Raw genomic sequence first — 23,594 nt, forward strand, 5'->3', positions numbered from 1 at the left:
ATTGTGCTTCCCACTAACATAAATAGAAGCAGATGTTATCAGGCACGTTTTCCTTTCCCAGTGATAGCTTATGGCTTTGCCTTCCTGTCCTAGAAAAGGGCCTGTCAAAGCAGACAGCCTGACAGGCTGCTTGGAGGGAAATTTAGAAAGGCAGGTACCATCAGAGCAGTCTGTTTTGACAACCAGAGACTTGAGTTTGTCAATCACACATGAGCAGCAGGAACCTTCATTGACATAAGTGGGAAGTAACTTGTATGGTTTCTGGTGTTTTGCTGTTCGTTTTTGTGAGGTTTTTTTTTGTCAGCTTTGTATCCAAACTAGTTTTGTTTAAAGTGAAATATTTTAGAAATTTCTGACAGGATTGTTGTATGCTGATAATTTAAAAAACTGCTGTTGCAGTGAACATAAACTGGACATATGATAAACATATGAATCTGGAAATGGCAGACATTAATATCACAGAGTTTAATTTAGGGGCATCTTGAGGCATGTATTATTATATAAAAGTGCTCATGCAGATGAAGAGAAATGAGCAGGAATGCTTTTGGAAACTTCTGATGTGTTGCCAATGATTCACCAGCAATCTGGGTGGAGCCATTATCAATCTTGTTGAATTAGACATCACAGAAGTTGAGATTCAGTGAGTGTGTATATTAAAATAATAATGCTTTAATTACTTTGTATGTGGCTCAGAAGTCTTAGGTGACACTGATGCTGGCTACCTTTGATATTAATGGCAAAAACTGATATTCCATTTAATTAGGGTCTCTATCTCTTAACTAACCAGTGCTGTAAAAGGTTGTTTTGTGATACTTAGGAAATTGACCTTTCCCAGGCTGTAGTATGTAGTGATACGAAGGATAATTACTTTTTTTTTTTCTTTAATTCTGCACCAAGAATTTGGTTTACATGCTGGATACCTGGGGAGAAAAAGTTTCAGCCATTTGAAAGAGCTTGTGGAGTCATACCTTTCCAATGGTATGACATGTAAAGCTGAATTAGAAGGAAAGAACTCATTTGCATGTAGGTTCCCAAACTTCCCAAGAATCTCAGAACAGTGATGCAAAAGCCTCTATAAGCTCTCATTTAAGCAGGTGACCTTTATAAAACTTTGTATTTTTTTTTGCAAAACCTACTCATTATTCAGAATTCCTTTTCCACCATAGACTTATGGAATTATTTTGCAGATGAAAGTCTGTGTGGTTTTGTGGTTGTTTTTCCCACACCCAGTAAATCAGGTGGTTGTTTGCTGGAGCATCCCAAGTAACATTGTATGGTGGGCCAGAAAAACAAATCTGACTCCAAGTACATGGCAGATAAACATTGGGGAATTAGTAGTTTGAAGTTCATGTCTTGGACTGTACTAGGTAACAAATGGAAAACCATTATCATACGGGGAAAAAAGATATAATATGTTGCTATTGTGAAAGATTGTTATATAAACACAGTGCACTGACTGAAATTTCAGTGTGACCTTCAAGATTCCATGTAGGCTCTGTTACAGTAATGAAGTCTAGGGCCTCTGCTAACTGAGAAAGGAAGCCACAAATGTTTACTTTCATTATATTACTTTCCTTTCTGAGCACAGGTTCCACTGTGTACCCAGAATTAGGTGCAGTTCCCATCACTGAGTCTGACCACCTGTTTTGCTGAAGGAGTGCATTTCTTGATAATTACTTTTTGCATCAGTCTCATTTTCTTCATTATCAGTACAGTTAAAATTGAAATGGTATTAGATTTCCAAGGGCTAACTGATTTCCTAATGAGGTTTTTTATTTGTGGAAGTGTGTTAATGGGCAAGAAGGTGCAGAAGTCCTGATGGCTTCTTATAAATAGATTTTTTGCTATAAAAATAATTTCTGGTTAGAGTGCTTGAGGAAACAGCTTTCCTGTTACTGCATGGTAGCATCATATGTGGTGCTGTCAGCTAGAGAAGAAAGAGATTTTGGTGATAGAAATAGCAAGAATTGTAAATAATTTACTGTAAATGTGTGTTGTGAGAAACAGTAGCAGTTGTGCACTGCTCTGTGTTAGAAAGTGTAGAGGGTTTTTTGTGCAGGTATGATGGGTGTCCTGGTCTCACACTGAGATTACTTCCTAATGGAGTGAGAAGGAAGGCAGCTGCAGGGGTCTAAGGGAAACTCAGTGGGTAGAGATGACTTATATGCATCAGGGCATATATGCATATACAAAACACATCCTATGCAGACTTTTACATGAAAGCTTCTGCCCCGTATGCTAGGTTAGGTTTTTTTCCCCTAGGGGAAAAAAAAAAAAAAAAGTATTTCAGGAATCCTAAAAATCACATGGAGAATAAGACCTCTCTTTATCACTTGATTGTACAAAGGAGGTAGAGGCCTATATAAGCTACAATGTAAGATATCTTGTTAGAATCAAGATATTCTTAGGAATGTGGACAAAAATCTTCATATGAGAGAGAGATGTGAGAAGGAGAGGGGATACAAGGGGAAAGGATTGTTTTGACACATAAAAGGATTCTTTTTTTTCTTTTTCTGCTAAATAAGAAATGGAAGATATGCAGTTAGACTGAAAAGTACTGGAAGTGTTGCTGGAGAAACAGATCTTTCACTTGCTTCACATAGGTTGTGACAGAGTTGCCGTGTAATTTGATACAAAGAACACAGAAGAGAGTGTTTGTGTCAGGGAGCACTGTGGTGAGTCTGGAATTCAATATTGCAGAAGCTGGAGTATTTATTGAGTTATGCCTTCCAGCCATGGTCACTAAAACCACCATAAGGACATGTTCTTGCCTCTTTTTGAATAGACCCCTCTCACTACAGATTGCTTGCAAAACCACTTTTTGAAGTATTAATTTTCAATTACTGATTTTCTGGTGTTTGTGGTTTGCATGTTATATTCTGATCTAAGACAGGGCAGCTTCAGCTACAAGACAACTGAAGAAAAAAAGTGTTTGGTGTAGCTGAAATATGCTAGGCTGGGCAAATGAGAACTTGCAGGTGGTTCCTTATTTCTTTGTTTTTTGTTTTAACATGGAAAACCTGGTTGGTTTTATCTGTCTACTTGTCCAGTTTAATAGGTGTTTTTAAAATTGTCTAATGAAATACTCTTTCAAAGCAGGCTGTTAATCTTAAATAAAAATCTGGACATTCCAAATGTAATTATTTTTCAGGATGCTTCCGTGTATATTGGACCCTGTCAGAGTAAGCTTTGAAAGTTGAGGTATGGTTGTTTTTAAACCTGTTGTTGTTAACAAAATGCTGGTTGATCAGCTGATGGAGCAGGAATGTTTCTAGCTTGGATCTAAAGGTCTTCTCAGCACTTTCTCCTGAACTCATTTTGAGCAATTACTTTAGTTCAGATAGTGAGCAAATTGGAAGGGTTTTCAGCTACAACTTTTAACTTCCTTGCTATTTACAAAGGAGACATGTACTAGAGGGGTGGGAATTTCACTTTTGCTGTGCAGTGGAGGTTTTCAGAGACTTGCAACTAAATATTTTTGATAGACTGTCAGCCAGTGTTGATCCTCAACTCAAAATTAGGTGCTGTCTTTAGGGCAAAAGGAGTAAGGTACAGGGAAGGTATTACAAAGCTTATGAATTGAAATTCATGCCACAGAGGATGGTCTTAATTACCTGCTTGTTAATAAAACAAGTTCTGTGGAACACTCCCAGTGTTCAGTCGCATTTAACTTTCTCTTTGTTTTGTTTTTAGAGTGTTACTCAGAATGACTTGGCACTCTTCACTTCTTGTAGCAATTGTGCTTGAATTAGTAACTTCTCCATGTCTTACAACAGTCACTGTGTAATATAAATGACCTTGAAAAGTCACGGAAATAAAACTCTTACTGTTGATTTACTTTTCCTGTAAGTCATATACTTTCAGCTTGTTCTCCTTTAACCTCCATTCCTTTTGTTACAACTTTAGAATGGAAGTCCTTCAGGTGCTATTTGATGTTAGAACTATACCAACAAATGGAACTGTTAGGACTTCATTATCCAGCTGCTCACAGTACAGCAAGATAAAGTGTTTTGTCCTTTGGGTTTTTTTTTTTTTCAATTCTGTGCTAAGATGCAAGAACTAAAGGAAAGACCTTGAAATTAATTGAAAGCAAATTGTAAGCAACAGTAGAAAGTGAGTTTGATTAGCTTATGTGGTATTCCTGAATTGAAGCATGATGCATAGACATTATTTTATGACCATTAATGATTCTGGCAGTTATGCAGGCCTAACGATAATTAAACCTCATCTTTCTGGATATAAGCTGTTCTCTGGGAGGCTTAGAAAAAGTTTCCTGCTTTTATAAGTGAACATTATGCGAATGAAATATTGAAAAATCTTCTTATAAGTCCATTGAAGCAATCATCTCTGTTTGTGGGGTGTCACAATTTAAAATTCCTATTTGATTGTACAAAAATCAAGCTTGGGTTTTGTGCCACACGTTGAGGTGGTTTGAGGAGATAAGAAATAGCAACATGCTGTCCTGCTTTATAATCTATGTATGGAAGAAAGAGCAGGAATTGTGAAGCAAGCCTCAGCCTCCACCCTCTACAAATGAAAAATCTTCACAGCAGTATATGATGTTGCATATGTATTTCTTGAGCTCTGCTAAGCAGGTGTTTGTTTAATGTAGCATCTGGGAAGTTGGTTCTAGATGTGTCTGAGGGGCTTCATCCCAAATCACTGGTCCCCTAATGTAAACAGAACTAATTAATTTGAACATTTAACATTTGAAAGGTCTTGATAAATAGCTGTTTGTCATCATGCAGAAATTATTGTATGGGTAGACAAAATGCAGAAAGTTTTGGAAGCTGGAAAATGGCTTGCTCTTATTTAGCAGCTCTGAAGGACAGTAATTCTTGGACTTGCTTGCTTTGAGGGGATGTGGATTTTGGATCAAAAATAGATGAGAACAGGGCAAAGTCTCATAAATTAGAAATTAGTAAAGCAATTGCAAAGGAAATACCACTCTCTGATGTACCTTTCCAGACTTGAAAAAACTTTTCTCTAAGGAGCCTTTATCTCTTTGCTTACTAAAATGCTCTGTTTTCTTTGTAGGAGTTTTTCTTCCTGGATACATAGTTATCTTTACCTCTTCTCTTTAATGATCTTTGATTCTCTGGTGTTCTCTATTTTTCTTCTAATTTTTTTTTCAATTAACTTAGTTCTAGTCTGAGCCACTCGTCAATTGAGCCAGCTAATGCAGGTAACAGAGATGGTCTATTGCCTCTTAGGTTCATTGCTTTATAGTTCAGAGTTGCAGGATGGGTGGTTTGCAACCTGTGGTACTCTTTGTTCTTAGAATTTACTGAGGATTGTTGAAACATCACTGCTTCCTCTGGAACTGATGAGGTGTTAGGGAGCATTGTGACCACCTTGTTGTTGTAAATTTGAAAGGAGACATGGAGAAAGATAAAAATAAATTAGGCTAAACTGGCCTGATGAGATGGACTGGGTTAGTTAAACCAAAGACATTCAGGCTGTCCTTCCTGTTTTCTGAGTCATTCTGCCATTCAATTGTGTTCGGCCTCCTGTAGAAGTAATTGGAAAGCAGGCCTTTTTAGTGCTGCAAAAACCTATAGTCAATTTGAATTTTAGTCTTCTTTGTTTAAACCAGGCCTTATGGATAGAAGGTTCACACTGTAACTTCTTTGTAAGTGAATCATAACAGTGGAAAGAAAATGTTACTCAGGGCACTGAGAATTGCTTAGACTTTGGTTGTTTGGAGTTGACCAGACTATTTAAAATGTAACTATTTGTTGCCAGCTATTGTCAGATTTTACTGAAGAGATGTGAGCCAGCAGGATTGTCTTCTGGATTTGCTAACCTGTGTGTGGATTGTTAGTTTCCTGTACTTGTGTGCTGTATTAAATCATGCTGGCTGAATATGCCTCTTTCGTGCTACCTTTTAGTGCTGCTTATCTGCTGTTTTGTAGTTTTTACAAAGCCATTTCTTGGTTTGAAGACATCTGACTTTGATTCCATCTAGTTTTGTCTCCTGAACATTTTCTTCCATTTTAAGGATGTATTTGTGTTAAGAATCTTCAGGGACATTAATAATTTCAGTGCACAGAAAATATGCTCAAAGTAAGGGTTGGCTGTGTTTGGAAACCCTCTAAATCATCCCATCTCTGTTTTTAGAAGAGCTTCCTTGTTGAGAACAGTATGAGAGTGGAGATATGTGGAATAACCAAGTTCTAACTTGTGCCAAAATGCATTGGGAAATGGAGCATTTCATTTTTCCCTTCAGTGTTGCATTTTACTGGTGACCTGCCTGTAGGCATAAAAGTTCTGTTGGAGTGCAAGATACTTCTTATTTTTATTCAAATAATGAAGTGAATGGCTGTGCACAAAGCTCTCAAACACCTTAACCGGGAAGCAAAAAGGCATGGTTGGTTGCCAGTCAAAATAAATTCCTTAAGTTATACCAAATTTGCCTCTTTTCTCTAATTATTACTAGACTTAAGACTTATCTTCTCTCTGAGCAGTGTGGTTCTTGCAGAATATATTCTTAGTGGGGGGGAACCTAGCAAAATTTTAATCTGTCCTTAATGCATGATGTTCTTTCTCATTTCTGTAGCATTTACAAAAAGGAAAAAATAAAAATAGGATAGTATCAGCACTGGCAAGTAGCTTTCAATCTTTTTTTTTTTTTTCCTTTTAGCATTCATTCCTTTACCAGGAGTATTGGAAATTCATCAGTTAAGGCAGAATAACACCTAAGTGTCAATGACTGCACTGTAGTTCATAGAAATGCAATATTTCCCTCCTGATTTTCTGTAAATGTGAGAATTTACATGACTTCAGTAACCAGAGATCTGTAGTAAGCTTTTCTGGTCACTCCTTTCTCAGTGGAACTTTTCTGTCAAATGCTTCTAACAAAATAGCACTCAGGGGCGGGGTGGGGATGTCTGTGGGTGTGTTTCTGGGGAGAATTCTCACAGCAGTTTTTATGAGAGTGCTCACAGCAGTTTTTATGTGAGTTTTTAGATCACTAGACCAGTTGAGAGCAGAACCTGAGCTCTGTCAATTGAAGCTTGGCTATGATGTGGGTGATTTCAGGACATACCAGGAAGAAAGGCTTCCACAGAAATCCTTGGTATTGGCATTTGAGGATGTGATGATGTGGCTGTCGCATCAGGCACTACAGGAGAGGAAAGGGGTGTGGAGTCAGGATTACTCACCAGGTATTAAAACAGTCACAGGTATATTTTAACTAAAATCTCAATTGGAAAAAAAAAAAAACCACCAACCTTCTACAGTGTCTTCCTGTGAGTAATACTGGTATTCATTCACCTGATAAATAAAAATGTGGCTTGTTCTTCCCCAGGAGAGGACAAAAGGGAGGAAAAAGCCCTTGCTTATTTACCAGTTTATATGATGATAATTGGGAGCCTTTAGGATGGGGAAGTGAGTGACAGCAATCCTTTCCTTCAAGCACATCTCATAATTCATTAATGTAATTTCAGAAACTTGGTGTAGCTTTTGAGAAGTAGGAATAGTCAGTGATGTTGATGTGACAAGCTGCTATGTGAGTTGTCATTACAGAATAAAAATGGACAGTAAGCCTATGGAAATCCAGTGACTTGAGTATGCAAATAAATACATTTAAATACTTTGTTCTTTTAAGGTTTTGCATGCTGAATAATTCCCAGTGCAGTTATGAGGAATACACTAGTGCTATTACAGCTTACCCATTTTTAGAATTTTCTCTTTTGAATTGTTTGTCATTAGGTTTTAGTGTACTGTCATTGCTTTTATTCCAAAAACAGCAAGTGGCAGAATACAGGAATATGTGTAAGGGAACTGCATGGGTGTTAAGAGAGTTTCAGTGCCTAGTTTTCCTTTCCTGTACCTTATTGTGTATTTGGATATCTGCTGTTAACAAGACTTACACAACACAAGTCAAAGGAAATTTAATTTATCAAGTTATGCAAATATTGGCTGTACATGACTGGCTTGTCATGGCTAGGACTGCAGCAACAGTGGGGCAGTGGGCAGCTGAGTTCTATTTTTAAGACTCTTAAAAATTTTCATTTTTAAAACTCTTAAAAATAGGAAATTTGAAAAATGGAATGATATGAGTTGTCTGTGTGTGCCATAACTGTAAAACACCAATCAGGTGTACTCTGTACTCTCAAGGTTCTGGAAAAAGTAGCACTGCAGTCAGGGTGTGTAAAGGTTCAAACATTTGTAGTCTTATGGCAGTCTGGGACAATGCCTATTAAAATCTCATGGTGGGCTGTCACTACTTCAAGGAGATGGTTAATGGAAATTAAATCACCCAAGTGAAGTACAGAGGTGGTTAATTTTGCAGCTATTGTTATTTTCTTTCTGAGTGTTTTTCAGTCTTATCTTAAGATACTAGACTAGGTAAGCCTTAGCTAGTCCAGTATCTTAGTTTTCCTTGGGTGAAGTCTAAATTTCTGTGAATAAAGTTCATTAGTGCAAGTTTACCCTTGCTTTTAAAAAATTAAGCTGGTTCAGCATGCTGTGGAGATTTGTGTACTTTTTAGTAACACAACTCTGGCAGTAGTTTGTGAGATAGTTTGTGAAATTGTATCCCATTTATATTTTATTTTACGTCCTTCTGGTTGCTGATACTGCAATATTATAGTTGTAATATGTTTTTAGAGATGAATATATCTTTGAAGACTGGGAATGAGAAATTCTTTGTGGACTGCTCCATTTAGAATAAGTCTCTAGCAAAGTAAGCAGTAAGTAAGAGAGCTTGCTTTTAAAAGACAACATTCCCTGTTTGGAGAAGAACTTTTTACAGGTCATAAGCAGCAAAATTCATCAAGTTGGCACTGGATTTTTAGTAGATTACTCCCAGGATTATTGCATTTTACCTTCTTGATTGAATGATTTTTCAAGTTAGGTAACTTAAACCTTCTATAACTGGGGTTATAATTCAAAACCTCTTTGTAAGAGGATGTAGGATATTCTTTTTCCCAGTAGAATTGAGGCTTCTGCAAAAAATAAATAAACTTCTTACCCGTTACTGATAGGAAGATCATTGAGATGTTGGGAGTTGGATTTTTTTTTTCTCTTACATGTGACTGTCTTTTGTTGTTTGCTCTATTAAAAAAAGAAATGTAAGGCAACAGCTTTCATTTTTGTGGTTAAGCTTGAAATGTTTAATGGAAACCCTGAGAATTGAGCTTTTCGTTACCACTCACTAGAACTGTAGGTAGTTTTGTCATGGGTTTGACACTGGCTAGAAGCCAGGTACCCACCTAAAAAAAAAACTATTCACTTTTTCTTCTCTGCTATAGTTGAGCAGAAGAGGGGGAAAGAACAACTAAAAGGCTTATAGGGTGAGATAAGGATTAGGAGAAAACACTCTTAAGGCAAAACAGGCTAAAAAATTAAAAGGTATAAAGAAAAGTCTATTAACGGAATTCAAAGAGGGTAATGAGTCCTAAATTAAACTTTGAGAATTCTTCCCCCCGCCCCAGCCCTTCTTCTCCTATAATTGACATCACAAGGAGACAAAACATGGGGTGTATAGTTAGTTTGTCCCTTAAAAAAAATCTTTTCTTCAGTTTGTTTGGGAAAAGGAGTCTCTTCTGTTATGCTGTGGGGTCCTTCCCATGGGAGACACTCCTCTGTGAACTTTTCAAATGTGGTTCTGATTTTCATGAGAAGCGGTTGTGCCCAACCTGCTGCAATGTGACTCCTTCCCATAGGCAAAGCAGTCTTACCACAGCTGTTTTTTGTGGGCCATTTAGTTTGTGGGATGTAGTTTTTAAGGATGAGCTTTTCTAGTCTAAAAGCAAGGGTCCCCTATCCCTAGAAGCAAGGGTTCTCTCTGTTCAAGTTTCTCACTGGATTACGGCTTTCCAGCATCCTCACGCTCTGGTGTGAGTACCTTTTTTTTCCATGGACTGTGGGTGAATTCTGCATCTTCCCCATGCACTTAATGAATTACAGGGAAGCTGTTGTATAACAATAATAGCATGGCTTGCAGAAGAATCTCAGTTCCTATGCTTGGAGCATCTCCTCTGCCTCCCTCCTTTGCACCAACCTTAGCATTGCCATGTTGTTCTCCTCACATGTCTTCACCTTTTCCTTTTTTCTGACTCGGAAGAGAGTTGGTGTCTGTAAGTTCCTTTCTTCTCAAATTCTGTCAAGTGTAAAGTTGTTATAGAGTTTGACAGTGCTCAAAGTTTGGTTCTGTCCAGGGAATGCATTGGGAATTGCTCACCATGCCTCTTGCTGCTGGTCCCATGGTCCCTGCCGGCTGCTGGCTCCACTCAGAGCCTCTCCTCATGCAGGGCACGAGAAAGAAAAGCTGCTGCTGCTGCTTCTGCCCTTCTAATCCACAGCGTGGCTGGCTAAAAGCGGCTAAGCAAAGCAAGGTTCATTGCAAGCCATGCCAAAATGGCAGCTGTGCCAATTCTGCCACATGCCCGGCCTCATGGTTTTGGCTGTGTGCTGCTGGTGGCACTGGGATGGTCCCCCCAGCAGCATGGCCCCAGTGTTTGCATTGGGAAGGGGTCTGGTGGCCCCCCTTGGAGAGGCAGAAGAGGAATTGAGTTCCCTTTTTTATTTTTAAATATGTAATCACAGAGGCATTGCTAACTTCCCTAATTGGGGCAGCTAGTATATCCATCATTGGAGCCTTTAGGGATTGGCTCTGCTGGACATAGTAGAAATTTCGAGGATCTTCTCTTTCAGAAGCAACCTCCATGGCTTCCTCCACCCCCACTAAAAGCCAGATTGTGTTAAACTAACACAACTTTTAATGATGCTGTCAAGCTGTAAAGAAAATATTCTATTTTTATAAATGTAGAAGGTGAGACTGACACAAAGGCTGCAAAATATTTAAGGGTAGGATTTTTTTCATGTAATTGAAGGTTGCCTGAAAAGTCTAATTCAAAAGGAGTACATTGCCCCTGGCTATTTTTGGCCTCTGGAACAGCTTTTTTTAGCAGTGCTACAAATTGAATCACCGGCTGCCAGTATCATTTAAAGCAAGTGAGGCTCAATTACATTCTGAGTCAGATGTACCTGAATTAACCTGCTTTTCAGCAACTGTTGTGTGACCTCTCCTGTTGCTACTTAAAGACTTTAAGCCCTGTGTGAATGGTAATTTAACAGTGCCTGAAAGTCTTGAGCAGGCTCGTCAGTGCTGAATACTATTTGGATTTTTATATCAAATCTGTTAGAGGTGTGGAGAAAATCTTGTATAGTGTGCTGACTAGCTAATTTTTTATTTATGCAATTGTTAACAAGAGAGCTGAAATTTTCCAGGTTCAGTGCCATTTCTGCCACAGCTGCCTCTTGACCTTGGATGACTCCAGAGCTGTAGTGTAGATTAGGTTGTGTTGCGAAAACACAATTGCAGTCTCTGTCATGAAAACAGGTAGAATAAGATAACGAACATGAGTTTCACAGATGACTAATATTCCTGCTATTATTGCAAGTGAAGCTATTACAGGACTAAACAAAGAAGTATATCTGGTTCTGTTTGGTCCCTGTAAGCTATTTTTGTATCACCTATTGTAGCATTTACAATTGCTTCCTTATTTGCAGCTAGGTTCTAGGTGATGTGAGTTATGGACTGCTAGAGCATTCTCTGGACAGTACTTCACTCGGTGCTGCAACTGCAATGAGCTGAAAGGATGGCTTTGGCTGGATTTGCATGACTTGCACCATTAAGCATTGCTTAAATCTAGCATTGTTTTTGAAATTAAATAATTTTGGTGTGGATTTAATGTAAAGTAACAATTCCACAAATTATTGCTCATATTCTTTATTCTTTTTCACCTACTCTCATCATTCCAACCTGTTAGTTGGAATCCTTACTGTTAGGATTGCTGAAAAGCATTTAGGTAGCTAGTGAAAATTTAGTTAATACTTTCAAGATGGCTTCCATTAATTAAGAAATACATTAAAAGTCTGTGTTGCCCTGGTTTTGCCCAAATAAGCTGCTTATGAAACTGCACCAAAGAATTTGACAAGTCTACTGATGCTAAAAGTGTCTGCCTTGAAGTTCCTTCTTGTGCTGCCCACATTTTTTCCCTTGTTTCCAGGACTTCTTAACCATTTAACAGGTCTGGAGCATCTTTTGGAACCTTTTAGAAGCAAATGTGAGAAGGAAGAAAATTTGGTTTGGATAGGTTTAGGTCCTTAGCAGAGATGAAACATGGGCACAGAAAGTACTTTCTATAAAGTAGTTTAAACTTGCCCTGCTCTAAGCCTATGCTTGAAAATGCATTGGAAATGCTAAATAAGTAAAGTTTCAGTATCGGTCTTCCTTGACTGTAGAATGCAAATATAAGTCTGGATGCTTGGGTCCTCACAAGACTACGGTGGTTAACTCATACCAGTTTTTTCAGAGAGATTACATTCTGTTGCTGATGTACTAAATCTCATTTGAAGTATCATGTTTGTGGGTAGTGGCTGTGATTTGCTCTTTGTTTACAGCTTGGGTATTTTCAGACAATCAGAGTGGATCAGGTTGGAAAGGACCACAGTGGGTCATTGGGTCCCACCTCCCTGCTCAAGCAGGGTTATCCCAGAGCACATGGAACAGGATTGTGTCCCGACAGGTCTGGAATACCTCCAAGTGAGAAACTCCACACCCTCTCTGGTCTCTGTTCCAGTGCTCAGTCACTGCACAGGAAAGAAGCTCTTTGTCATCTTCAGGTGGAGCTTCTTGGGCATCCATTCCTGCCCATGGTCTCTTCTTGTCCCATTGCTGGGTCCCAGGGAGCAGAGCCTGGTCCTTGCTCTGAGCCCTCCCTGCAGACAGGGATGAGGGCCCCTCTCACCTGGGTCTGCTCTTGAGGCTGAACAGCTGCAGGTCCCTCAAGAGAGCTGCTCCATGCCCTTCCTCATCTCCTCAGCCTCTGCTGGACCTGCTCCAGAAGCTCCAGGTCTCGCCTGTCCTGAGGGATCCAGACCTGGACACAGCGTTCCTGATGTGTCTCACTAGGCCTGAGCAAGTGGTAGGACCAGCCCTGGAAGAGCTGGGAATGCTCTTCCTAATGCATCCCAGAATACCATTGGCCTTCTTGGCCACAAGGGCACTTGTTTAATTAATGTTTAACAATTCTCTCGGCAGCTAGACTTGACTGATCTGGGAGAGAAAGAAGGAAAACCTGGATTATCTTCTCTTAGCAGCTCCTCAGGCTGCCTGCCTCAACTTTTTGGTGAAACTACAGTGTTGTGGTGGGCACAAAAGCATTTTGTTGTGCATGTTGTTTGTAAATGGACATATTTTCTGTGAAGCTAATGGTGCCATGTTCTTTCATCATAATGCAGAAATGATGACATGCTTGACTGAATAGGTGCATAAAGTAGAGGAGCTGATTTATTGAAGATTATATAGTTCAATAATTCTGTACCAAAATCTTTGAGAGAACAATGTAATGGATAGAAATACAATAAAGCTCAGAGGATGAAAAAAATATTCTTTGTCACTGTGAACTCCTGTTATGATAAAATATATGTGCCACAAAAATGATGGGCTCCATTGCCTTTTGAAATAACATCACAGTAGTCTAGAGATGGCTTTGTATGTAACACAGAAAAAAAGAGCCCTACTTGTGGGGGTCATGTTTAAAATGAATTCATACATTAAACAGGCAAGCAAGCAACTATATTGGTAGTTTTGTTTAAAAGTTCATTCTTTTTCACTGCTCTTGACTTTCTGCCTTTATTAAAAGATGTTTTTTTTTAATGTTTAAATGCAGTCTTCCAAAATTAATTGCTTTGAAGTTAAGTAGAATAACTGAAGTTTTATTAGAGAGTAGTTATGAAACAGTAGTTATTATATGTTATTAATATGAAGCTATTTGACATCTATTTTTAAAATGAGGGTGACATTTATTAAGTTACAAGAAAAGCCACTTCCCAATCAGAGAAATGAGAAGTAAGAAGAAAACACTATGAAGAAGTCCTGAGACTTAAGATTTCAGGTGGACACTGAAAATGTTTTCTGAATACCTGTGGAGTTCTTAATAAAATGGGATTTTACTTTTCCATTTTATGTTTTCAATAATAATGAAATAATAGCCTTTTATTGCCTATGCTGGGCAGTAGCATTTCTATTGATTTGACACTGCTCTTAAAGTATATTTCAGTATTTCCTTACTTTGGCACCTGGAATTTTTGTCATATGAGGTTTGGTTTTTTTAAGTCTGCCAGTCAGTTTGAAATAAATAGGACAGTGACAAGTGTAGTGCCAACACTTGGGCATAAGGGGAAGGAGATGGGGAGGAAGTTCAGACTATTGCTTCATTCTTGCCTCGTAAGTTTATCATATAAAAAAAAAACCAGTAATATTTTCACAGTACACTACAAAAAAAGAAAAATGTCTGGATTATTTTTTCCTTTTGGAGACAGAATTCTTACATAAGTTTGCTGGGGAGCAGGGGGTGGGGGATAATTATTAAAGGTTGTATTATAGGTTAGAGGGCTTTTTTGAACAGTTTTTGACCAGTATCTCCAGCCAGACTATAAGTCTGCCCTTCTGTCTCATTGTTTGATATTGCAGTTGTAATGTTATTGTAGCTGTCGTGTCGTTGACTTGAAAGCAGAACTAGAGCTGCTGAATTAAGTGGGAGAAAAACTGTTTCTGAGTGGGTGGCAAGCAGTACTTTATATCTTTTTGTTAGATTGGTTTTTTTAATACTTTCTTTTTCATTGAGTTGTGCTGGGTCTTCTCAATGATTCATGACTAAGGAAGGATAAAGGCATTGCAGTGACACCAAGATCTTCCCCTCTCCTTTCCTCAACTTTCCATTTTCATCTACCAGATGCCTGTAGTAGCAGTCAGGACATTATTCTTGCATGGAAAAGGATAGTGGTCTCCATGATCCAGAACATTATCACTTCAATTGCTTTCTCCTCCTCAAATCTAGTACTTGGGGTTATTTTAGACAAGCTGTTTGTTGCCTTGTTTTAGTTAAAATGAGGTATTGGTTGTGTAATTACTGTCCACCCACATTCCTGCCCACCTGTGTTTATTAATAAAGATCTATGTTTAAACCTTCAGCCTGGACAACTCTGTAACCAGTCCAGCTGGAATATTTTAGGAAGGAATGAGAAAGAAAGAATAGTGACTTTTCTAGCTGACACTGAGAGGTAATATCTGTCTGTACCCTTGAATCTGAAGACTTCTACAAGCTTGTCTTTTTTATCTTTGCCATGACTTTTTTCAAACATATGTTTTCTCTGGATAAAGCAAAATACTAGCTTGCCTCCTTGACAGCAGGGTTGAGAGTTCTTGAGGATTAGACTCATGTAACCCAAGTCCCCATCCTGAAAACTACTGTGGATTTTTGAAGTGCCTTCTGCCTTTGTTCTATTAATCTGTTTGATTTCTCCTTCATTTTTTAAATACTGGTTTAATCATTGTGTTACTATTAGAGTTTTCATTAACAAATGCAAGAATTCATAATTTGAAGTGAAAGAACATGTTGTAGAGCTGTTGTCTGCTATTAACTCCCTAGACTTTGTCATGTATTGGTAGAAAAAATTTTCTAGGTGGTAGATAATCAAACCATTTTGCAATTTTGATATGTAGATAGATAATTTCCTCTTTTAAATAACCTTTTAAACGAGAAATTATGGAGCTGGTCGTGTATATCTTCCCTGAAAAATTATGATTTTATTCACGTGCAGGTTTTATATTTTGGAGGGCATGAGCAAGAACACTTAAATTTTGTCTACATATGTTGCCTTTTAGTGTTCATGACCCTAATGGTAGTCGGGTGAGAACAGAGGTCAAGTAAATGATATATCAGGTTTCATTCCATGTTTTTCCTGTTAAACACCATATAAATAACTTCATTCAACAGTTTGTTTTTTTTTTTCTGTAGGAAGACATGAGGTCTTGCCTCACAGGATGTTGGGAAGCTTAAATCATTATAAATTGCTTTCAGAGCTTCTGTTAGGGAGGTACTATGGTAGAGTTGTGGTGTTGATATTTTGGCTTTCTTGTTTTCCTCGTGTTGTTACTAGGCAGGAAGCTTCAAATAAGGAATAACATTTTGTCCTTAACTGGCCCCATTTTCCTGAGGTACTTCACTGACTCTACCAAGTAAGAGATTTTTGCCAGAAATTGCATAAATTTCTCCCTTTGTTTTCATAGTCAAAAATTACTGAGGAGAAAAAAAAGTAGATCTTGAATCTGATTTAACTGAGCTTCGGTTACTTTGGGACACAGTTTTGATGATATTCATGATTTTATCTTTGCTTCTTTTTTTTTAAAGAGCTTTATTACACAGCTACTTAAGCCAGCTAACGCTTTGAAGGAAGGGTTGGAATATGCATTGCGAACAGACTTGCAGGTTTGGCTGTTGGGTGGGGATTTCTCTGTGGCTCCATGCTGTGGGCAGTGTTCGGGGCTGTGGGCTGTGTGCTGGCAGCACGCATGCGTGCAGCAGGAATGAGGAAGTCGGGCCCTTCTGCCTGCGGAGAGTTTACTGGGGAGTTTGAGAGAGCAAACAGGAAGGGGAAAAAAACCCTGAATCTGTCGGATATACTCTTCTGCCCTTATGGTATGTGTTGTTCATGGAGCTTCCCAGGCAGAGGTAAGAAGCTTTTTTTCTTCTACCTTCTCTCCTCTGATCAGGTATGGACTTTCCCTCTCTAAAAATTATCAGGGGTTTTTCTGTAGAACTGGTTATGGAAAACATAGCTAGTGTGATTTATCCTTTTCTGTGAACCATGAAGTTGGCGGTACAGGGTGTTGGTAAAAAAATAGATTACTTTTAGCTGGTCAGGGCTTCCCACAGGTTGTCAGGTTAGTTTTTCTCTAAAATTATATTCAGGACTATTAAAGTATTTCCTCAGGGAAAAGAAGAAATCTATTTAAGTGCCCTCAGAAACACTGTTTATTACAGTGAGCACACTGGAGTAAAAAAAGGTTCTGTGAAACACCAGCAAAAATTTGTCTGTTTAGCACTAGACAAGAATGGAGGAGGTTCAGCTGCTGGCTAGAATTGTACTATGAGTATCTGGTAATCCTTATGAGTTAGGAATTGCTTTGGTGTTGTTTGTTTATTTAAATTAGGTTGTTGATTTGTTTTTAATTTCTAAGTATCAGAGGTTTTGAAGTAATTACTGTAGCACAGAACCAGTCTCACAGAAGAGAGAAGTGGTTACTTTTTCTCAGAAAAGTTACTTTTTCTCAGAAAAGTGTAAGTTACTGTCCAGGAGTAAGAGTCTTTAGAAGAATTAATGAAATGGTGTTTTCTTTGTTAGAATAAATAATGATTATTCAGGAGTTCTATCTGCATGACCAGTTCAGTTGGCAAGCCTGAGTTTGTTTTGGCTCTGAGGAGCTGTTGTAGTGTTAAGCTTAGCACTAAGTAGGCTTTACTTGTGTTCACTGGTAACTGCGACAGGAAGCTCCACTTGGTTTAGCTAGGAGCCATACTCAGCAAAAATAAAAGAGCTTCAGCTGAACCAAATTTTGGTTAAGGTGATAATACTGTTTGAGTTAGGAAATGCTGTGGGAATACACAAAACCCAGGAGGGAGTAACGCTTTAAGGGCTGTATCTACTGAGTTGGCAGGAGCAGAGCCAAGGGTGCCCCTTAGGTATGCTGAGTCATCTGCTTAAACTGTGACATGACTTAGTGTGCACTGCTGCTGGGAGAGAGCAGTGCCAACTCGGTAGTGATGAAACAGCATGTGATGTGTCCATGCCAAGAGCATGCTGGGCCCAAATAACATGTTTGTGAGAGAATTTGGGGTGTGCTTGGAACCTGCACCAAAGGACTTCCTCAGAGAATGCACTTAATTCAAACTGAAAGCAGAGGAGCTTCCTGTGTGCCATGGTGTGTGAAACTTGATGCCAGTGGATGTTGGTACAGACTGTTGTGTTTCACAAGCATCTTCTTGTCAAGAGTTGAATCTGCAAAGGATGTGGAAGACTCTGGTTGCCACGGACATAACACAGGTTGGACATGAGGCTGTGTCAGCCTCTGCATTGCAGTCCAGCAGAGTAAGGATGGAGTGGTTGTTCCAGTGCTTTATGGAATAATCATGTCTGTCTCTAAAGCACTGGCAGGGTCCCAGAGGAGACAGGTCACCTATCTGATTACAGCATGGCATTTCCAGTCTGGGTTGAAGAATGGAATTTCAAGGATTTTTTGGGGGCTGGGAGGCCCAGAAGAGGGGAGAATTTTTTCTAGGTGAAAACAGGAGGATGAGACTTGCATACAGGTACTTTATATTTTCAAACTCAGAAATAAGAAAATCAGTCTGTCTCTGGTTTCAGTATAGGATTCAAGGTCTGCCTTGGGGCATCTTCATTCCTAATGACATATTTTTGTCTTCCAGTTTATGTACTGTGGATGTGTCTTTTTAGTTTTTTGCTTTCTTGGGTTTTGACATATCAATTTCTTTAATCATGCACCAAGAATTGTGTTTGGATGTGCATTTTACAGTGTTAGAAGATATTGAGTGTGAAATTCTAGTGAATTGAGCATGGGTTAAAAATGTAATATTATGGGGAGGCGGGCTATTTAAAGTTATGTCTTTGGTAAATTTTTGCATTCTTTATGATTTGCTTACCTCTGGTATAATGCTGAATATAAACATTTGTTTTTAAAAGCATTATACTATAAAAATGAATATACTTTTCCTACTGTATATGTTCAAAGAAGTGTTCTCTTTCTGTAGTACTGATGATTCCAATAACAGTGATAGTGAAACGGTCTTATTTCCACTGTTTTGTTGCCATTTGTCTTGTCTCCTGTTGAACGTAGGTAGCTCTTTGAAGTTAGAGACTGTTTTTTCCAGTTATTTCTAAGGTCATAGTGAGTCACAAATCTTGGTACAAAGCACGGGTATCTTCAGCAACTTCACATCTCTACATCTTTGTGCGTAGAAGAGATTTACATTATATCTCCGTGCTTGGCTCTGCTCCCTGGTCCGAAGGCTGAGGATCTGGTGGGAAAACAGAACCATATATGTGGAAAGCTGTGGCACCAGCAGTACTTGGTTTGGTGCATGTGGCTTGTGAATCTTTGGTCTCTGTGATGCCATTCCTGTCTTGTGTGGGATCAGAGGAATTTCCACAGTTTTGTGCTGATCTGCTGTGGAGATTCATTAGAAGCACAAGAACCCTGTTGTTCCAGCAGCTATTCTTTTCTGTGAGGTAAAGGTTGGCTGCATCATGCCGATTAGCCATCTGTTGGAGCAGCTAGACTGTGCTGAAATAATGACTTTCTGAGATTTCTGTATAATATACAGCTGTATATTATATTGTCAGTGGCCTTCTTTGGCATTTAGGCACACAGGACACAACCTCAGACACTGCAGAGTCTCTGAGAGCTGTGCTTATGTATAAGCTTTGCTTCCCTTATTCCCCAGCCTTTGGAGACCTGTCTTGACACGGGATCATGGATGCCACTAATTAGCTCCTTCATCTCAAGACTCACCAAACTTCTCTTTCAACTGTTGAATTTGTAAATAATATGACCTATTTCATTATGCCAGAGGTACAGGTAGCAACCACATGGCTCTGTTTACTGGGTTTTTTTAAATTAGTTTGCTAACATTAAAGTTGCATTTAACTCCTTTCTTCCAGTTCACAGCTTGGGATAGTGGCCTCTCCATGTTCACATCTATTTTCTAGACTTGATGATACAACTTCATGTTAGCTTCTGGTTTTAAGTCTCCTCAGTTAGTAGAAAACTTATTTTCCTGAATTCTTGGCTAATAATTTGTTTTAAATGGACTGCTCAGTTTGTTTCTGAATTGCAGAAGAATCTGAGAAATTGTTGCTAGATATTCTAATAGCAGTGTGGCCAAAAGCAAGAACTATGATTCAGCTCTTAAATTTTGATCCCCAAAGGACATTTCATAGCACAGCCATACATATAGTAGGTTTACCAAGCTGTGTACTGCTCTTTGCAGGAGGATTTCTTTGAAGTTTCTGGGTAATTTCTGTTGCAGATTTGGTTTACAAAGAATAGTTCTACATTGAATGTTCAGTTTATAAGAGGGCAGGTAGCCAGGGAAGGCTTGGAAATAAATTTGTTGAATGGTTTAGGATATCATCTCTCGGTGTAGTAACCTAAAAGTATAGAAGATTTCATTTGGGTTGTGGTGATACATTAGTGACGAGAGTGATTTGACCCTATGCTGACAAGATGGAAGAAAATGGCGGATTTCCCATTAAAGAGGGATTTTGGAAGGGATAGCCCTGAACAACCTTGACATCTTGTGCAATGCTCTGGTGGTAGGGTTAACCACATATGGTGCCTCTTCCTTGTGCCACTCTGCCTGGAAAATACTGAATTTTTTTTATTGATTCCTTATTGGCTGGGAGCCAGAGACTGTGTGACATTGTATATCATTTTTTTAAGAGAGAAATAGTTATTTTTTCCCTATAAGCATAAAGGATCCTGAGTTGGGAGTGACTTAGAGGGATCATCATAGTACAACTCTTTTTCATTACCTTTAGAGCTAAGGCTGGGTGTTTGATGAAACTCAGCTAAAAGCTTAACTAGTAACACTTCATTGGCAAAGTAATGGTAACTGTGAACAACATTGCACTAAATTCTGAAAAAAATAAGCCTTTTTTCTCCCCAGAAAAAAATGGCAGAGGCTTTTTCAGAGTCTTTATTTTAGCATGAGAAATTTTTTTCTGTTTTGAAATGTATTGACTCTGAATTGCACAGGTCCTGATATAAAGTTTATCTCTGTCATTAGAATTTAGATTTTAATTGCAAATATTTTTTAAGATTAAGATGTGATAAAAAGTTGCTCTTTTGCTTATGGAATAACTTCCTGTCAGAACAGACACTAGCAAGTAAGTGTGTAGTCCTTGGTTTGAAACTGAAGCTGGTGGTGTGTGGGAAAGAGAAACTAATACATATGGGTGGTTGGGGTGATATTTTTCTTGTCAGTTTGCTGCTTGGTTTAGAAAAATTGGTTATGAATCGGTGACTTGCACTTTTTTTTTTCTTCAAATTCCACTGGGGAAAGCCCTCGAGGCTTGGGCAGTCATTGTGTGCCAATCCAGAGCCCACTGGACTCTGAAGAAAGGTTGCTTGTGACAGAGGCTTTGGATGAAGCCTTGTCTAAGCAAAATTATTTAAATATTCTATTATTTTGTAAAATAGATATTGTATGAAGGTGGATTAGTGGAATTGTCTTTTTTATTCACAATTGATGTCAATTTGCTCATTCATAAAGAGAGAACATAAAAATGAAGAGCAAATTAGTCTTACAGCTTCAATGTGATAGTTATCTTCCTTGATTTATTTGAAACTGTATAACTGCAGAAATGGTTGACACTGGCTTTTCCAGAGCCAGAGAGTAGCTGGAATTAAACAAGTTGTGACTCAGTCCTGTATTTAATTCAGCTACACCTCAAGGAGTGGTACTTCCCTAGCACAAAGGAGCTCACGTGCCTTTTCTAGTACAGAATGCTAACTCTGTGTTTCTGTTTTCTTCTAGGTTATGTTTCACACTATGTGCAGACTGTCTGTACTTACAGAAGATATTTAAAACCAAACAGACTTTTTTGCAAAATTTTGATTCCAGTGGAATCTGTGCTTTAGATTTTTGTCTTGTCAATTAACTCTTGAAGCAATGCCTGTACAAGCTCCACAATGGACGGATTTTCTCTCCTGCCCGATTTGCACACAGACTTTCGACGAAACGATCCGGAAGCCAATCAGCTTGGGCTGTGGCCACACTGTCTGCAAGATGTGCCTCAACAAGCTCCACCGTAAGGCATGTCCCTTTGACCAGACCACTATCAACACAGACATTGAACTCCTTCCTGTGAACTCAGCCTTGCTGCAACTTGTGGGTGCTCAGGTATCCCTGCTTTTTTTTTTTTTTTTTTTTTTTTTTTTTTAAATCCGTTTCAGTATTTTCCTTCTTTTGGGAGGACAAGTCAGGATTAATGAAGAGTATGATGTTGTCTTAATGATGTGAAGAGAGGGCATCCACTTTTTTGTAGATGTCTACAAGAAGCAGTAAAGGTGCCTGGATCAATAGTTTAAATCTTTATTTTGCTGGTGGCTATGAGTTTTGTTATGTCTGATTCTGTGGGCTGTCATCAGAATGGGTTTGTTGTGTTCCCTTCCTTCTTTCTTCTTTGGCTCTTACCTAGCAATGCTCTGCCAAAAGGATGTTCTGGATCAGTGAGCTTATTTTGTGGGAAGACATTTTTCTGTGGTAGGTTATGTACTTTACTATATTCACCCTGTGAGACCTGTGTTTGGTTGTCCCAAAAGCAGGAGGGAACAAGGATGCAGGATGTGACGATGTGGGACAGATCTCTCTGGTAGCAGCCTTTATACAGCCTTAATTGAAACTGTGCAATGGGAATACAGCTTCCTGAGATGACATGTTACTCTAAATCCATATTGGTGCGGGAGGGGGGAAGCCTGCTTGAGACTCCCTTTTTTGCTGGAATAGGTACTGGTGAGGTCAGTTGAGGTGGTGATATGAGGGGGATGAGTGGCACTGGAGCTGACAACAGCCCCAGGAATGGGCAGGGATGTGTGGAAAGCAGGATCACCCTGTTCAGTTACAGCACAGACTTAAAGTGGCAAAATCTTGTCAATATTAGGTCTCAGGTAGCTCCCTGTGACCCATGCCTTCCAAGGCTTGTGGACAGGATTGTGGTTTTAGCAGAGGAGGGATAATCCTGTCTAATTTATGGGTGAAGAATGAAAATGTAGATGGGATCAGTTAGCATTAAAGGGATTACTGCTTTATTTTGTACTGCTCCAATATCTGGGATAAGTGAAATTAAACACAGAAGAAATTTCAATGAGATCCATGTTTTGGGGAAAAGGAAAGAATTGTGGAAGATCTATAAAAGGTGTGGAGGAAAGAGAGATGCTCTTGTGTTGCTTTTTATTAGGTACTGTGACTTACAGGTCCAGGTGTGCTTTTGCCACTTTTTAGTTTATCAAGTAATATGGCTAATTTGTTGTTTTTCTTTCGTGGTGTATGGCATAGAGGTTATTTCAGAAGCTCAAAATCAAATGGTGTTTCTAGCTGTGCTAAGTGACTCATCCTGCTCTGCAGGAGGAAGCAGAGAGATTATTGTACACTCCCATTCCTGTGATATGCTGCCATCTTTGAAGAGCTTCCAAGCAGTATGAAATCTATGGGTGATATAATTAAAAAAAGTTACAGTTCTCTTTCTCTCTGCAGTTTCTTGAATATTTCCAGTTGCATCTGAATGTCCACATTTGTGATAAATGTCTTTCCCTTGCACTTTTTGGTTTTTTATGTGCCATAAGCTTCTCATAAAGCTTTTTTATGCTAAGCTTTATGAGAAGCTGTATAATAGCTTCAATTTGACCTCTGCCAGAATTTAAATTTTTATAAAAACAAGATTCTGTGGAATGAGATGGAAATCCACCCTGCTCTGTATACATAACTGAGTGGTTTTTCCTAGTTCTACTAGTTAGCTACCCAGAGTTTCCTTATTATCTATATGTATGAGGTATGAAGAAAGGTTTTATAGTATAGTGTTTGTCATGAGAGCACTCTGAACTTTAGGTTCTGACTTTGCACTGATTACATCATTTTGTGCTCCCTTTTTATCTGAAAATTTTGTGGGATGAAGATTCACAGGATCTTGTTTCATCATGACCTTAATGTAACAATAAC

At 38.7% G+C, this 23,594-nt stretch overlaps 1 protein-coding gene across 14 annotated transcripts in view; it reads left to right on the forward strand.

Moving 5' to 3' along the window:
- Positions 1 to 23,594, forward strand: part of RC3H1 (ring finger and CCCH-type domains 1) — a 58,256-nt gene that overhangs the window by 1,534 nt on the left and 33,128 nt on the right. For 12 of the 14 annotated variants that reach the window (XM_085585973.1, XM_085585976.1, XM_085585978.1 and 9 more), the window contains exon 2: positions 21,414 to 21,779. In XM_085585973.1, coding sequence (XP_085442099.1) covers positions 21,549 to 21,779 — 231 coding nt within the window. In that variant the 5' untranslated portion in view covers positions 21,414 to 21,548. Of the gene's footprint in view, positions 1 to 10,212; positions 16,530 to 21,413; positions 21,780 to 23,594 lie in introns of those variants that run through there. The other 2 variants (XM_085585974.1, XM_085585975.1) reach the window with 2 other exon arrangements.

The sequence above is a fragment of the Lonchura striata genome, chromosome 8 (genome assembly GCF_050655825.1).
Source record: "Lonchura striata isolate lonStrDom1 chromosome 8, ASM5065582v1, whole genome shotgun sequence".
In the NCBI taxonomy this organism is placed as follows: Eukaryota; Metazoa; Chordata; class Aves; order Passeriformes; family Estrildidae; genus Lonchura; species Lonchura striata.